Source organism: Vulpes vulpes, chromosome 4, assembly GCF_048418805.1.
Source record: "Vulpes vulpes isolate BD-2025 chromosome 4, VulVul3, whole genome shotgun sequence".
Lineage (NCBI taxonomy): Eukaryota > Metazoa > Chordata > Mammalia > Carnivora > Canidae > Vulpes > Vulpes vulpes.
In genome coordinates, this window is record NC_132783.1 from 57,168,792 (window position 1) to 57,186,849 (window position 18,058).

The 18,058-nt window shown below is 35.8% G+C and overlaps 1 protein-coding gene across 18 annotated transcripts in view; it reads left to right on the plus strand.

Moving 5' to 3' along the window:
• Positions 1-18,058, plus strand: part of WDFY3 (WD repeat and FYVE domain containing 3) — a 273,205-nt gene that overhangs the window by 185,510 nt on the left and 69,637 nt on the right. For 10 of the 18 annotated variants that reach the window (XM_072755759.1, XM_072755760.1, XM_072755751.1 and 7 more), the window contains 6 exons: positions 3,713-3,948; positions 5,182-5,316; positions 6,860-7,090; positions 8,444-8,677; positions 14,974-15,073; positions 17,384-17,544. In XM_072755759.1, coding sequence (XP_072611860.1) covers positions 3,713-3,948; positions 5,182-5,316; positions 6,860-7,090; positions 8,444-8,677; positions 14,974-15,073; positions 17,384-17,544 — 1,097 coding nt within the window. The remainder of the gene's footprint in view (positions 1-3,712; positions 3,949-5,181; positions 5,317-6,859; positions 7,091-8,443; positions 8,678-14,973; positions 15,074-17,383; positions 17,545-18,058) is intronic. The other 8 variants (XM_072755764.1, XM_072755765.1, XM_072755755.1 and 5 more) reach the window with 3 other exon arrangements.

Sequence of the window (18,058 nt, forward strand, 5' to 3'; positions counted from 1 at the left end):
AATTTATCTGACAATCATTAAGAATTATGAATTATTTTTTTTAAAGATTTTATTTATTTGAGAGCAAGCACTAGCACGAGCAGGGGGAGGGGCAGAGGGAGACGGAGAAGCAGACTCTCCCAGATGAGTAGGGAGCCTGATTCAGGGCTTGATCCCAAGACCCCAAGATCATGACCAGAACCGAAGGCAGATGCTTAACTGACTGAGCCACTCAAGTGCCCCAGAATTATGAATTTTAATGAGTGAACAAATGAATAAAAAACTTAGTTTCAAATTTGGCATTTTTAATTACAAATCAAACTAAAGTCAGACACAGGATATACACAATGTGAAAACTCAAGAGAATTCCTTATTCTCTTTTTGTTGTTCTATAGTTCCCTTTCTGATCTGTAAGTAGGTAATTAGCAAATTATCAAAAACTAAATTAAGAACAATCAGTATTTTGAGTGCCAATTTTATGCCAGTTACTAAACATTTTCATTTTCACAATAACTTATTTTCACAATAGTCCCAAGAGGTATAAATACTATCACACCCATTTTAGAGAATGAGAAAACCAAGGCATACAGATGAAGTCACTTGTCAGTGAGGAAGTGTCAAAAATTGAATCCAGGTCAATTAGATTCAATAAAACTGTGCTTTTAATAGTTATATTGCCTCTCAAAGATCTGAGCTCGAAGTTTCAGCCAAAGTTCCCTATTACCTGCTTGCTAGTTCTATGCTATTTTTAACATGGAACTAAGCATTTAAGTAAAATTAGAAAATTATAGTTTCTTATGTTAGATTCATTTGAACTGCTATATTTCTGTTCACATTATGACATTGTTTTGGAAAATATATATTTAAAATAATGTTTTTATTGAAAATTATAGTCATTCAATTCTTAAGGTATTTTTAATTCAAGTATTTTGAAAATATATTTCTTTATAACATTACATTTAAAATGCTATGTAATTGTAGTCTGGAATAAAGCATCAAAAATACATATTTGCCCATGTTATTTAGGAGTCCAGATTGAATATGCAATTTATCTGTAAAAAAAAATGTAAAAGCATCAGTACCTAGGTGTTGCCTACACTGCTTTCTCAAATATTAAGGAAAATGATAGGAAGACAGATTTTACAGCATAAGATTATTTTATTGTTATTTCATATTGGAGAATGGCTGAAGAAACTTTGTAATGAAGAAAAGAATTCACTGTGAAATGATTTCTCAAGAAAATTGTTGGCTTTCAAATATGTATTCTAAATTATCATTATATATATACTTTCATGATCTAAAAAGTCTCACTATTTTGCAATGACCTTAGGAGAGGGATATAACCTACAAACATTATTATAAACAGTTTGATAGCAAGAGATTTCACTCGTTGACCTTAATGATAGCTGCTAGGAGAGTAAGCAATAAATGTGAATTCTGCTGAATGTGTGTTCTGTTGAATGTGAGAGTTTTAAATACTAATTGATAGCACTGTTTCTCATCAAGAGCCAAAACCACCCACAGTAGTGTTAACACCTAAGATTCATACAGCACATTGTGGTTTGCCAAAGTCTTTTAACATGTGTCATCTCCTTTGGCAGATGTGTATTTTATCATAAGTTATACTTTATAGGAAATAAACCTAATAAATACAAATTAAGGATTGATTTCTCTAACTAGGAAAGTAACACTATTAAGTGCATTAGGTTCCTGAGTCAGACAATAATAATTGTGTCTAAGTAGCTGTCTTCTAAATGGTAATCCTGTTCTTTTGTCTGACCTGTGTCACTTCAGTAATATCAGAAAAAGATGCTTTTTCTGTATCTGACATACCTGACTTCGTGCCTTAGAATTTATTTGTCCTTCATTCTGCTTACAAATTGCATATGCTTCTCTTATTCTAAAAAAGAAATCTAGGAATTTAAGTTTAATATAAATTTGATTCAATTTAATTTTCCTAAATATCTGTGTGATAACACACATATATATATTTGTAGACAGATATATATAATATTATATATATATATATAATTTGATTCTATTTGATGTGATGAGCAACCTGTTCTTGCATGTTTTATTCACATTTATTAGTTTTTATCAAATTTTGCTTTATAAAATACCTTCTACATAGCTTTAACTTGAATCTTAATTGTTAGTAACATACTAAGTATTCCTTAAAATTAATTATAGGGAAAAGTAGAATGTGAGAATTTAGAAAGGAAATAAATGCTGGTCCTAGTTTTCATTTAGGACCTGTAATTTGTTCAAAATTTATTTTCCTATTTAATGTATAAAATTATTACTTTATGTCTTCTGACTTCTTAAAACTCAAGACTTTTTTTTGTAGCTTAGAATTCACTATAAGCAAAAACCACCAGTGTCCCACTGTAGCCAGTCTTTCAGAAATGTGCCAGTGTCCTTAAGAAGGCCAAGGGAGACAGTGTAACTTTACAAACTCTAAAATAGAGACATCGGGCTGGAGTCTCCTTACTTTAGTCTCTCTTACTAAAATAGAGACATACTTACTGGAGTCCCAGGGCCACCACTCTTCAGCTTTGTGACTTTGAACAAATTGCATATTTTCCACATAAACTTATTTCCATCCATGTAAAAATAATCATAGCAATTTCTAACTCACATATTTATTGTGTTTGAGAAATGATATGAAAGATTGGCAAATTGCTATGCAGTTTTTTAATTAGAAAAAACTTCAGAACATTAATTCACATCACAGTAAGCAGTTGCTTAGGATGAAATTATTAAAAAGCTAGCTAGACGAACTTCTCTTTTATTATTTTAAATAGTAGCAAATATGTGCTCACTTCATCCTAGAAAAAAACAAATTGTAAGAAAAAAATGAATATTCATTTGAAATAAAAATTGCTTCAGGGTAAAAATCCTTCATCTCTTGGTTGCTCTTCATATGAGTTTTACATTGAAACTGGCCAACACTTATTCTGTGCCAAGCATTGCACTAGGTATGGGGAGGCAAAAGGACTAAATATTCAAGTTGTAGTTGTATCCTGATTAGTTACATAACCAAAGGATCAGGATTGACGGAAAGACAGATGCTATGTAACCCACATCCATAAGCACTGACCATTTCCTAGCAGAGCTGTATTTCTAGGAAGAACCCTGCATGTTCATTCAGATAGAGCCACAGTCACAGCAGGCTCAGATTTGCTGTCCCAGCACTGGGCAACCTTCCAACAGAATCACGGATCATGTTGTGAGGAAGGATTTATTTTATTTTGTCTTGTCTCAAAACTTGTACATAATTTGCAATCAACTATTTTAACATGATCTTCAGGACAAATGACATATTAACTAAATATAGTTAATTATAATTACATGCTAAATATAATTATAGCAATTACTGTTTTTTAAGGTACATTTTTGTATATCCTAACTTTTGGCCACATTTTGAATTTTATTTTCTTCTTAGGGAAATTTTAGAGCTCACGAGGAGAATTTACATTACCTCTTCTTTCTGATTGTCTCAAGTATTTTTCAAGACCTGTACTCCAATAGACAGGCTTGCTGAAATCAGAGATAGTAAAGTAGAACTTTTAACTGGAAGATTAATTCAACAATAGAATAGTTAATTGCCTGTATTAATACAGATATTCTGGGTAGAAATGTCACATGTACTGAATTACTCCTTTCTTTGTTAATACAGCAAGGCAATCAGTTATTCATCTTGTACTTACTGTTACGTTTCCTCTCCTCTTAGGATTCAATGTGGGCAGGAGTGCTGGCGGGAGATCGACGGTCAGGGAGATTAACCGGGATGCTTGTCATTTTCCTGGTTTCCCAGTTCTTCAGTCATTCCTTCCTAAACACACTAATGTCCCTGCTCTCTATTTTCTCCTCATGGCATTGTTTCTACAGCAGCCAGTTAGTGAGCTGCCTGAGAACCTGCAGGTCAGTGTGCCTGTCATCAGCAGCCGATGTAAGCAGGGTTGCCAGGTAGGAATTATCTAGTAAGGCGTAAGTGTGATTATATGTGCCGGGAAATCACCACATGGTGATCGGTTACTCACAGTAAAACCGAAAGGCTTCCATCCCTTTCTCACAGTTAGAATTTGATTTGGGAGGAAAAATCTGAAGATACTGTGGAAAACTTTTGCAAAAAGTCCTTTTTCCCTGTTTGGTTTTTTGGTTTCGTCTTTTGTTGTTTTGTTTTGTTTTGTTTTGTTTTGTTTTTGATTACTCTGTATGATCCTGTGTGCATAAAGACTTTGGGTGGTATTTTAATGGTGACTTGAAGAATCCAAGTGATGTGATTTTATCTAAAAGTATAATGTCATTTCTATAGAACTAAAAATAAAGAGAGTGTGGTATGTATACCATGAATTAATTGGATAGGATTTTTAGTGCAAGTTCTGATTACAAAAATGTTTTAAATTTCTTAATGATTGGTGACATCCACTTTAGGAAAACACTAAAGCTTTATTTGAATCCTAGTTGAAGACTATTGTGGATATCTATATATAGCTTACATTTTTGGCACTGTGAAGACTTAGGAATTTAGTTTTCAACTCAATTACTATACTTCCATCATAAAGCCAAATGCTAATTCAGATCTATTCTAGTAATTGACAAAACCTTTTAAACCAAAACAAAGTCTGTACCTTTACATTAAGTCACAATACAGATTCAGGCTTAACAGAGTTTGGTTGGTTATATAATTTTTCAAAATAAGCATGACACCATAGTCATAAAGTGTTACATAAAAGTGCTGTGAATAAGTCTCCTCAACTGATTTTTATTTCGTCAAATCTTATCTGTATGTAACCTAAAAGTGAATTAGAACATTGCTAGGAGAGGGGGAAAAAAGTGAGTCCCACATGCTTTTTTAAAAGATTGTGCTTAAAATCCTCAGTTCTATAATGTCATCTCCTGGTTAATTAGCATGTACTTTCTTTTTGTTTGTTTTCGTTATAGAAAAAAAGTATAAAACAATGTTTTTAACATAGGTACCTAAGACAGGATGATACATAGTATTCTCTTTTCTTTATAAATGTAAAAATTTACAAATTTTCAAAATTTAGGAGGGAAGAATGCTAAATCTCTCTCTCCATCATTGATCACTTTGAAAAAACCTAATTAGTTTTGAAGTTTTAGAATATTGGAACTTGTAAGGGACTCTAGGTGAAAAAATTGACAGTGGCTAATCTTCATTCACTTTGACCTCTGCAGTTTGATTTAGATTCCATTTGGACATTCATCTTTGGAGTTCCTGCCTCCAGTGGAACTGTGGTCTCTTCTATCCATAATGTGTGCACAGAAGCTGCTTTTTTATTATTGGGGATGCTCCGCAGCATGCTGAATTCAGTAAGTTTACAGACATACTTAAACCTGTTGGTACTTCCTCCTGCCTGTGATATGTATATATTTTTAAAGAGTTTATTTATTTATTCATGACAGACACACACACGGGGGGTGTGGGCAGAGACCCAGGCAGAGGGGAGAAGCAGGCTCCATGCAGGGAGCCCAATGTGGGACTCGATCCCGGGTCTCCAGGATCACGCCCTGGGTCAAAGGCAGGCGCTAAACCCCTGAGCCACCTGGCCTACCCTGTTGTATTGCTCTTAAGGAAAAAACACACTCTTATGTGTCTCCTCCGCTCCCAACATTCTGCTATAACACTGCTTTACTTCTGACACTATGGTCACAAAATACATGGGGGTGTTTACCACACTAGCTGGGTGTCCACAGCTCAGTTCAGTTCCAATGCTGTTTACCTGGAGATAGCATCATTCCCACCAGACTGTAGTTCCCTACCCCCACATCAGATGCCAGTCAAAAGTCCATGTTGTAACCTGTGCTTCTGACCTGCCAGCTATAAATTGGAGGTTCCCAAATCACTCAGGAAATCATTTTACTTACTAGATTACCAATTTATTATAAAAGGATATGACTCAGGAACAGCCAGATGGGAGAGATGAGAGTGTAAGGTATAGGGAAGGACACAGAGCTTCCATGTCCTCTCCACCTGTTGTTCTCCCAGCACCTCTGTCCATCAACATAGAATGCAACGTAGAAGCTCTCCAAACCCTGTCCTTCAGGGGTTTTATGCAGGCTACATTTCATAGACGTGATTGAATCATTGGCCACTGGTGACTGAACTCAATCTCCAGTCCCTCTCCCCTCCCTAGAAGTTAGGAAGTGCAGAGCTTTAGTTCTGAAAGTTCTAACCCTCTAATCAGGTGGTTGGTTCCCCTGGCAAGCCTCTATCTTTCAGGGCTTTCCTTAAGTCTGATCATTAACATTAACTCAGCTGTGGTTGAAAGGGGTTTGTTATGATTAATGAAAGACACCTTTGTGTCCCTTCTTAGGACATTCCAAGGGTTTTAGTACCTCTGTGCCAAGAATGGGATGGGAAAAAGACCAAGTATATATTTCTTATTATAAATCATAATATTACAGTTGAATATTGCTGGAAGTGTTATTCTTGTCATTTTACATATGACAGTGTGAGGTTCAGAAAGGTGAAGTAACTTCCCCATCTTTTATGTTACTCCTAATTCTCACATGATGGAGGATGGGACAGCTTTGTGTACAAAGTACAGCCACTACTGGCACCAACTATACTCATGATGATAATGATAAATAATCAAAACCACTGACTCCAGTTACTGAGCTGTGAGTATATCAGTGAATAGAGAAACCTTCTGCCAGTCTCTAGGAGAATTGTGTTTGTTTTAGCTCATTTCTAGATTTGTTTATGTATATTTGCTCATGTGTGTAGTTCCTAAGAGTTCTGAACCATCAACATACCCAGTTTTAGAAAAGCAGTGAGTAATGTATTTTTAAAGCAATTTTTAGCAGTGTCAGTTTTTCTAACATATTATTTCTCTTCTTGTCCCCATGACAGCCTTGGCAATCAGAAGAAGAGGGATCTTGGCTCCGAGAATATCCTGTGACCCTGATGCAGTTCTTTAGATACTTATATCACAACGTTCCCGACCTGGCTTCCATGTGGATGAGCCCTGACTTCTTGTGTGCATTAGCAGCCACGGTCTTCCCCTTCAACATCCGCCCTTACTCAGAGATGGTAGGAAAGGGGGCAGAGGGAATGTCAAACTGGAATTACTCGGCTCCAATGGTTAGCAGCATTTTCTTCCCAGTCTTTTAAGCTTTTGACCAAGTTATAGCCTCACCTCTCACATTATTGTCTGGTGTCGCCTCCCCACCCTCTCCTTCTGCTTTCCCTAAAATAGCAGTGAACCCTGCTTCCTGTTTTGTGTACTGTGTTCTTGCAAATCCTTGGTTAATCACTTCCCTCTTCAAGTCATTGCAGACCCATTTCTTGCTTTATGTGCTCATAGCAGTGTTGTTGTGAAATGTCGTATCCAAGTCACAGAACTCTGGTCAGTCTGAATTGGTCTCCACTTTATTTATTTCAGAAATTAGGCATCTCCTGGACTTAGTCTTTACAGATTAATTATAGGATTCGTTGTCTTTATACAAAAAAATGAGGTCTGTGTTTGTCTTCTTCATTCGGCTTTACTTATATTGTTCAACTTTTAAAATATTTTATAGTATTTTAATAGAAAATTATTAGACTGTAGTCATACTTCTTCTGTCCTTTAAAACAAAGCTCCAGAGACAGTTACCACTCCATACACTTCAGAATTTCATGATGTTTTCTATTTTACCACTTATTCTAGGGTCTAAAATAAACTGCCGTGTTCATACTAATTTTTCCTCATGTATAAAGGTGAAAAACTCATTATAAAAATGTGGGGAATTTTAGGAGAAAGAGAAATAAAACACATGACCTTAATACCTTGGCTTGTTTGTAATTTTTAAATCCTATATATAAATATGTATATAGCCACATCCATATGTATATAGGATTTATATATATATATATATATATATATATTTTTTTTTTATCAGACAATATTATTTCAACACCTTTTCCTTCTTAGCAATTTATAATCTGTCTTTTGGTCTGTCTTTTTTTTTCCTGTTGGCTCAAAATCAGCCCTGGTTTTATTTTGTTTATTGATCTGGGGTTTTCTTAATTTGCAAAAACGGATCAGCCCTTAGGTGCTATCATTGTGCCAGATCTTTCTCTGAAATTCTGTGACATTTGACTTCTCAGTAGCTGTATTTCAATATGCAAATAATGTCATTCTCATTTCATTTATTTTAAGCAGTTATCCACAATAGAGCTAAAATTCAACATAAAACAGATACACGGTTAGTGACTGGTCAGCTTAATATCAGAAAGACCATGTGTTAAGTAACCATGACATATGGTTCCCGGTTGCTACCTTGAAATGAGAGTTAAATAAGCAAAGTGAAGTAATGTATTGAATAGCTTAATACGAGGTGAAAGACTGAAGGGAAATACTGTTGCTACTATAATTTAGTTTTTAGGAAACATGAAAGTGAAAATATCATATAAAATCAAATATGATTAGCATATACTCCTGCTTGATTTTACCAGGTGACTGATCTTGATGATGAAGTTGGATCTCCAGCAGAAGAATTTAAAGCCTTTGCAGCAGACACGGGGATGAACAGAAGCCAGTCAGAATATTGCAATGTGGGCACAAAGACCTATCTGACCAATCACCCAGCCAAAAAATTTGTTTTTGACTTCATGCGAGTCTTAATAATTGACAACCTCTGTCTTACTCCTGCCAGCAAGCAGACTCCACTAATTGATCTTTTGTTGGAGGTAAAGAAAAAAAAAATGCATTTGTATCTCTTGTGTAGTTTTTATACTTAGAACATTAATAACCAAGCACATTTTATGCCAGATGCCTTTCAGATTTCATATTTTGGGTTGTACAGGCAGAGCATATCACAGACTATGGGAATTTTTTTAAATCTAAGATATGCTATATACTCTAACAACTTATTTTCTTTCCATTCCCACACGCGTATCCCTAATTCAGCCCTTTATCATCCTTTCCCTAGGCAGGAATTGATAGACTCTTCTGTAAAGGGCCAAAGAGTAAATATTCCAAGCTTTACAGGCCATGCAGTCTCTGTTATAAAACTATTGAACTATAACATTATAGCTAGAAAACAGCCAATGACAATACATAAATGAGTGAGCATGGCTGTTTCAGTAAGACTTTGCCACAAAAACAGACATAGGCTGGATTTGGCCCATGGGCCTTCATGTACCAACACCTTCTCATGCCACTCATAGCGACCTTGTCTCCTCAGCTTATAACTTCCTACTTCCATCCCACTTTTGTAATATTATCAGGTATTATTGCTCTTGGGGTCCTGTGCAGCTTAAAACATGGTGCATTGCACACAGTATTTGCTTAATATGCACTTACTGAAATTTCCCCAAGGCAGCAAAGTTCTTGGTTGCTTGCTGTCTTAGCTCTGACTGCTATACCAAATACCATAGACTATGTGGCTTAAGTAAGTAACAGACATTTATTTTTCACAGTTCCAGAGACTGAGAAATCTTGACATCAAGGTGGCAGCTTGGTGAAGTTTTGGTGCCCTCTTCCTGGCTTGTAGATGGCTGCCTTGCTATACTCTCACATGGCAGAGGGAGAGAGAGAAAGAGAGAAGAGCAAGCTCTGGTGTTTCTTTTTCTTATAAGGGCACTAATCTTCTCATGAGCACTCCACCATCATGACCTCATCTAAACCTAATTACTTTCTGATGGCTCCATATCTTAATGCCATCACATTGATGGTTAGAGCTTTGCCATATGAATTTGGAGGGACACATTTACTCCATTGCACTTGTCCATTTTCCTAATAAATGATACAGATCAGCTGACACATCAAAAATGAGCCCTAAGTGGCCATATTGCTGGCTCTAGAAATTGATCATCCCTGAAAACCAAATGTTCACCTAGGAAAAAATCTCAAAAGATCAAAGGAAGAGAATTTAGTATATGACTAGTTGCCTGTACATTCATATTCTTTTGGTCAATTCATATAGGTAGGGTCAAGCAGTCCATTCATTCCACATCTCTGAAAATAATAACGTTAGCTCTCTAAAGATTCAGTCAGTGCAAAAGACTAACTGCTTTTCTCTCTGGGGAACTTCCCATATGCTCTTGGCCATTTGGCAACTGAATCTGCACTTTCTCTGCTCCCTCTAGTGGCTAACACAGTTAATTTTTTTATTTGAAACCTTAAAACTGCAGGAGATATTTTATCCTGTTCATGTGAAAATGTCTCTGTTCAGTCAGTTAAAAGAAATTGCTAATGTAATTTAGATACCAGTCATGCTAAGCATTTTAACCAGGACCACAATGTTTAATATTGGCAGAAAAATAATCACTATCATCAATAATTCATTTGGTGGATTTAAAAGCATGCCTAGTAGAGCTTGTCCTCCTTGGAAACTTTTTTTTTCTCCCTCCTTGGAAACTTTAAGAAGCAAGATGGCTAGTACCTTAGTGTATTGGGTAAGAATTTGGAGCACTCTATGCAAAATGAGATGGTGATCAGGACATAACAGGATAATAAAGTTCAGAAGAAGTGTGTGTAAGAAAGCACAACTGAGCCAAATAATGAAATACACATGTATGGAATATATGGAGAGATCTATCCAGTAATAGAATTTTCAGTCTTGTAGAAACCCTGATAGCTAACTAACTAGCCTTGAATAAATGATATAATTGTCTTTTATTTTGGTTTTCTATATTTTTCAAAAAGAAGATTTGATATAGCATGTGTTAACCTTTAGTTAATACTCTCTTTGTTGTGGATAGTAATTTGCCCTATAGTGGAATTGTATCTGTACTGGGAAGTGAGGGATGCTAGGGTTATATTTCAGGGAGAAACAGGGAATGTCAAGATTGAAACTCCCAGGTAGATTATAAACTCCTTAAAATTAGTCACCACCTTTCACATGTCCTTTAATCTCTCACAGAATTAGTACAGTTTTTTGATGTATTCTTTTGTGTATTTTTTAATCATTTAACTATAACTACATCCTGGCAGTACTCAAACAGGAAGATATGATATCGTCTAATAAGAGATACACAGTTGTTTTTAAAAATTAACTTAATACCTTGAGGAACTTCAACTCTACTACACATGTACAGAATAAATATACAAAACATTTATTGCACCACATGTCTTCCTATGGTGTAAAAAAGTGAATGGCAAGCATATGATTTTGAACGTTGGGATTATAAAGTCTTTATCTCTGAAGAAGTTCAAGAAGAGAATTATCCTGTATATTTACCATTTACCTGCACATAAAGGATGGGGTTTGAACCAACTTATTTTCAGTTTGGTACATTTGAGGCAGACCATCTTCAGTCTTAGGACTGTAAGATTCTCACCATGAGACTATCTACTTGATTTGATCTACAAAAGAATGTGTGAAATTATCTTTATTAGTAGTTTATAAAAATAAGATTCCCATTCTTACAGGCTGGCCAGAGTGTGACACTGAGACCAAGTACAGAGGAGATAGTAAGCGTAATTGAAAGAGCAGAGGTTTTGGAGTGAGAAATACCTATTTTGAATTCTAGCCCTGTTATTTATTATATAAGAATTTTTATCTCACTGAGCTTAGTCCATTCTCTGGGAAATAATTTATATACAATCTCCCCTACGTGATTTTTGTAGGAGTTAGGTGTATGTAAATCACCAGCAAAAACTGTATGCTGGTTATAGCTGTGTGACCTTGGCCATTCTTAGTTCTCTTCACCACTTATAGTTTGCCCACTTCTCAAATGGTATAAAATAGAACCTGTCTCTGAGGACTGCTGTGAGAATTAAATAAGATAATACATTGAAGATTCTAACAGAAGACCTGGCACGTAAGGCTTACTCAGAAAATGCAGTGACCTATACTGTCATATACCTGTGGGTGTCCAGTAGCCCTGCTCCCAACTCATGTGTGTCTCTGCTGTCACCACCGTGTCTAATGGAGGGTCCAGTGAATTTGCTGCGCACAAATGCCACCATGGCGGCAGGAAAGTAGATAGAAAAGGTTTTGGCTATACCTGAAAGATAATGGAGCTAAGGGGGCTGAGTTGAAGTGTGCTTGTCTGATGCCATATGTACTTCTCCATGGTCTCGGGAGTTAAGACTCTGTATTCCAGCCATCTTCTAAAAGACTTCCCCATTCAAATCAGTGTGAAATCCACCCTGGGTGACTATAGGTCAGTAAACAAAAGGTAGCAAAAGGGGGCAAAGAGAGAAGAGATCAGTTACAAAAGGTAGCAAAAGGGGGCAAAGAGAGAAGAGATCAGTTAAGAGGAATACTGCAGCCAGAGTGAAGAAGCTCAAAATCCTCTTAAGGTCTTCAGCCCATTACAGAAACCACAGGATACAAAAAGTCTTCCTCTCAGAGCCACGTTGCCCTGAATGTGAGCAGCAGGCTCCATGGGCTATCTGGCCTGTGCACGCAAAGATTCTGCACAGCGTCTATAGGCTGCAAAAAGGAGGCTGTGATATTTTTGAATACTGGTATTGACTGGCTTCCCTGTTTCTATAGGGAAGGCATCTGACGGCCACAAGCCAGAACAGATCATAGTGCTCACCCTATCTTCCTTCTGCCCTGAACTCATCCCAGTTATCTGGTGCAGCCAACCAGGTTTATCTAAAAGATTGATGAGGAGATTGTAGCAGAGTTGCTCTTGTGCATTTGTTAACTTCACTATGGAGACTTTTAGTAAAGCTGGAAGCGTATGGTATAGCAGGTGAGGCCATGGACTTTACCATCAAAGAAACTGAGGTTTGAATCCTTGTTATGACTTAACCACTCTAAGCCTCAGTTACTGTATCTCTGAAATGTGATAGTATCTACTTCAGAGAGATATTTTGCAGATTGAGATAATGTACATAAAACTAAGCACTGTATCTGGTACATAATAGTAAGTCCATAGAATGTTTGTTTAAAAAAACACCTCTGAGACACTGTGCATGTATTTATATAGTCTTAAATCCTTAAAAAGCTAGGCTACAATAAATGTCACCAATAACATTTAAACTCAGCAATTAGAGCCGATGACAAGTATAAATTCTGGGTCATAATCACTCCTATATCAGCTTCTGTGAGGGGATTCAGAGGATTAAATGTCAGTTGGTGACTGAGCCAGCCTTAAATCCTTGCAGAATGCAAAATAATATTTCTTAATTAAGTAAAGATAAAAATTGTTAATGAAGCTACTTCTCTGTGTCCTGTGGTCCCTCTGTTTGTAGACCCCAAAACTTTGTCTACTTAAGTTTTGATAAACTCTGCTCATTATTACTTACCCATTAACCACCTTTAGTTATTATGATCCAGAATGAACACTGTCATCTTCAGGAGTGTTCAAATCCTCCTGTGAATGGAGAGCCTTACTCTGGTAAACTTTGATCAGCTCAAGCTATTTGATAAAATGGTCTCTGATCTGATTACAAGGTAATCCTCAAAGATCTAATCAATCCGCTGCTTACCACTTAAAACATTCTCATTTGCTCTTCATTTGGCAGGGATGGGGTCTCACTGTGCCATCAGCATGAGGAATAAGCAGGGCATGGGTGACCAGGGCTCTCCTGCTGACCATTGTTATTAATCTGTTCAACCACACAGGAAAATTTATTAAGATCAAAAACAACATGACATGTCCTTCACTTTTTCCTAAATTATTCTAATACCAGACCAAATTCCTGAACAGTAGTACTATTTTGTTTTTTCATTCATCATTCTTTATTGGGACATTGATTTGTTTGTAAGATTTGAGTAATACAGCTTGTCTCCTTGTAACACTAGTACTATTTTAACTATTTAAGGCCCATATTTTGTCATTTTAAAACAAAATAAATATGTCTTACAAGGAAAACAGAAAAATGTTTGTTGTAACTTTGGTTTAGTTGGTTTTCAAATCCCTAGAATAAGATTTTTTATTTGAATAGAGAATTTAAATTTTAACTGTTCCTTTAAACCCTTTATCAGTATCTTGAAAATCAGAATGGAAAGAAATGGGTTTTTTGAAGTAGAGCAGATTTTAATTTTAAATTCACAACAGTAGTCTAAAACCTACTTTTGTAACATGGTCATAAACGTAGTCCCAAATCTATCTGTTCAAGGATCTACAAAGCATCAGTGCTATGCCTGTATTTAAAACATAAAGATCTCTTTTTAAGAAAAAATTTTATGTCCGTTTGTTGAATTGTTTAATATCCAGCCCTTATCAAAAGCTGACTAAAACCACTGGCATTTGAGAATGACAAAAGGATCTTTCCCACCTTTTATCCACTGGACTGCCAGTGCTTTGTCACCCACCTCACAGGTTAGATACTTGACGTTTAGGCACTTGGATTATATTACCCTAATTACCAATAGAAATGCCGTCTGAGGACTGTAGTTTAACTTTGTGCCATAAGCTCTTATTCAAGATAATTTTTAAAATCATCTTTGGATTATATAAAACCGTTATCAAAAGCATTACCTATAGAGTTATCATTGTCCTCTTTATAAAAACCCACAGAGAACATTCCTCCAAGAACAATTTTACGAATGCATGCTTCCTGCCAATCTAGTGTGCTGTTTTTTATAGACAATAAAAAGCTTTGTAAACCATATCTTTTTTTTCTCCTTGATACATGGGAAGCTCAGAGCTAAATTGTATGTTTAGCTAACCTATTGATATAAACATTCCCCTCCCCATTGATTACTAGAATACTAGATTTCTGAGGCTTGGTAGTTGTTTTAATGGCTTTATAATTTTATCTATATCTCATTAGAAATTGCCAGCTGTCTTTGGAAGTGAGATATACTATCAAATATTTATTAAATACCTACAGTGCTTAGAATATTGTTTTTGGAAGACTGGATTCAAAAGAAGATAATGTTTCACTTTTGCTTCTTTTAAATTCTGTGGTCAGAAAAATAAAAGAAAATATAAGCATATCTACCATCTCTCATATCATATTTTGTTATTTACCAGTTTTTTTTTATTTGACTGTGTAAGTATGATAATGTAACAGTGATTGAACCCTTATCTTTATTTAGTTGATTCTGTTTCTAATTATAAATTTTATTGATTAGGCTTCCCCTGAAAGATCTACAAGAACTCAGCAAAAAGAATTCCAGACTTATATTTTGGATAGTGTGATGGACCATTTGCTTGCAGCTGATGTCTTATTGGGTAATACTGTGTTTTACTTTCACTTTTTAAAAGTACCTGATCATTCTTCTTCTCTGTCTAAACCCCAAGTATATCTCCTTTTTAACTTCATCTTTCCTTTCTGTGCATCTTCCCTTCTTATTGGTATTTTCTGTAGTGAGGAAAAGGCCCATCTAGCTCTTCCCTTTGAATCTGGGATAAAGAATCAGCAACAGGAAGTACTTCGGTTGCTTGTCCACATCTGTACGTTCAGGTGGGAGGAAGAGGACAAGTAAAGAGAATGTGTTAACCATATAACATGGATGCCTGGGTGGCGGCGAGTGTCTGCCTTCAGCTCAGATCATGATCCTGGGGTCCTGGGATCAAGTCCTGCATCGGGCTCCCCGCAGGGAGCCTGCTTCTCCCTCTGCCTTATCTTTGCCTCGCTCTCTGTGTCTCTCATGAATAAATAAATAAAATCTTTAAAAAAAATCCATATTATGTAAACAAGTTACATTTCTATGAATGTCTAATACTTTTAAAAATTAACTACTGTGATATACTTAATCAAATTATAAAGCTCTATGAATTAGAACTATGACATCGTGACTATATAAAGCCCCTCAGATAAAAATGCTTTATAGACATCCCCAGAAACTTCTCTCCTGTCCTGACCCAATAACTGCTCATTGAATCACTGTCCCAACTTCTACAACAACAGATTCACTTTGCATCCTTTTGAACTTTATAAATGAACTCATACATGTATTCCTTGTAGTCTAGCTTTGTATACTCAACACATTTGTGAGATTTGTCCACGTTATTGCCTGTAACAAAAGTCCATTTATTTTCATCACTCTGTAGTATTTTATCATATGAATATATAAATGTATCCATTTTGCTGTTGTTGGATATTTAGTAGTTTCTAGGTTGGGACACTTAGAAATATAGTTACAATAAATATTCTTATTTGTATTCTTGTATATAGTATTTATACATATCTGTTAGATAAATACCATGAGTGGAATTGTTGGGTTAGAAGTATGTGTATGTTACTCTTTTCTGAAGGAGGGTAGAGGCAGAGAGAAAGGGAGAGAGAGAACCTTAAGCAGGCTCCACACCCAGCACGGAGCTGGGCTTAGGACTCCACATAGGGCTTGATCTTGTGACCCTGAGAATGTGACCTGAGCCAAAATAAAGACTAGGATGCTTAACCCACTGAGCCGCCCAGGCAACTCGACCCCTATGTTATTCTTTAGGATGGCTTCCAGGACATAAATTCAAAACCTACTATGATGTTTTTTTCTGTATGTCCCTATCTAGTTACAATAAAAATTCAAAGCTTCATACATTTACAGTGGAGCTAACATTTATATATAAAATAATGATAGAATTTAAAGGAGGAGGAAAAGTAATGATTTAACATATTTGTTACTTGAGTTCCCAGTAATAATATTAATCAAAGAACCTCCCTCCTATTAAATTATCTCTGTTTTGCAAAATTGCCAAGAAATCTTTAGTATTGTCTTAATGTGTAACTCTCAAAGCATGGTGTCAAGTCAAATTTTGCATTTGTTTTTATCACTTGAGAATCTTACTTACATAGTATCAGTCTTACTATGTAAAGATACAAAATGAGGAGTTTTGCATAATGGAATAATTTAGAGTTAGTAGGAATAATAATCACAATCAGTGGAGCTCCAGAATATCTAGGAAGGGGAAGCTTACAGAGGGCATTTTGTTAGGAAGATTAGTGTTAAAATGGTATGGACACAGCAAACATACTGAAGGTGCTGGAGTAGCTTTTTGAAGAGAAACAGTACTGAAGGTAATCGTGGAGGGAGGAAGAAGTGCCCCTTTGGCCCCACCGGCACTGATTGTAGTTTATTTTTCACAGTTGTTCTGAACCTCTCCTGCATATATTACTTCATTGTGCTCAAAGGTACATTCAGAACTAGAGTTTTGCTTGATGACTTGTTTTACCCTTTATTAGTTATACAGAATCTATTCACAGCAAATAACCTGACAGCTTTTTTTTTTCCTCAGAGATCCTCTGTCATTGCTAGTTTAAGTTGAGGAACTATTTGCTTATCACAGACATTCTCGAGGCAGTAAGAGACTTCATACTTTCAGTCTATAACTATTTTATCCTGCAGAAATGGTTTCTTCCAACATTTGTCGTGATTTCTGGCCATGAACATCATTTTCTTAAAGTAGTACATAAGAGCTAGTGGTCTTATTTCTGAATGTAGTAGATGAACTCATTTTGCCTTAGCTTCATTTATTGGAGGTTCTGGTCTTCTGCTGATTGATAACAGTTTCTTAGATTTTTTTTTTCCTGCTCAAATTTAGGGGAAGATGCATCCCTGCCTATTACCAGTGGAGGAAGCTACCAGGTATTGGTGAACAATGTGTTTTATTTCACACAACGTGTGGTGGACAAACTTTGGCAAGGCATGTTCAACAAAGAATCTAAACTTCTTATAGATTTTATAATTCAACTAATTGCACAGGTAATCTATTGTCACTATTAGCTTTAGAGTACATATTTTCCTATTGAAAAACTTTTCCTAATGTGTCAAAATTATTGGAAATAAATGTAACTAATAAGATAATGTTAACATTTAATACAAAGCTCAGCTTGTTGAAAGTGAGTAAAAACCATAGACTTCTAACCCTTTCCCTCCTTACCCATAGGATGGTACCAGCGTGTCCCTTGTAAAGCTGCCTAGTTCTCTTAAGCTCTGGGCTCTCACTGGCTTCCCCACTGGTATTGCTCTTTGCTATCCAAATACCTGGGTAACTTTCTTATGGTTTAAATATGGTTTTAAGTTAATACAATTTGATGACTTGGTTTTTTTGTTTGTTTTTACAGTATGCTACATTTGTATGTAAAGGTTTACAGAGCACGAAGAGTTGATATGAAAGGAATATTTTCTTCTTATAATTAAATCTTCACAGAGTTCATTGTAGTTCTTTGAAGGTGTCATTTTAGTGAGTGAGTGAGTGAGTGAGTGTGTGCATGTG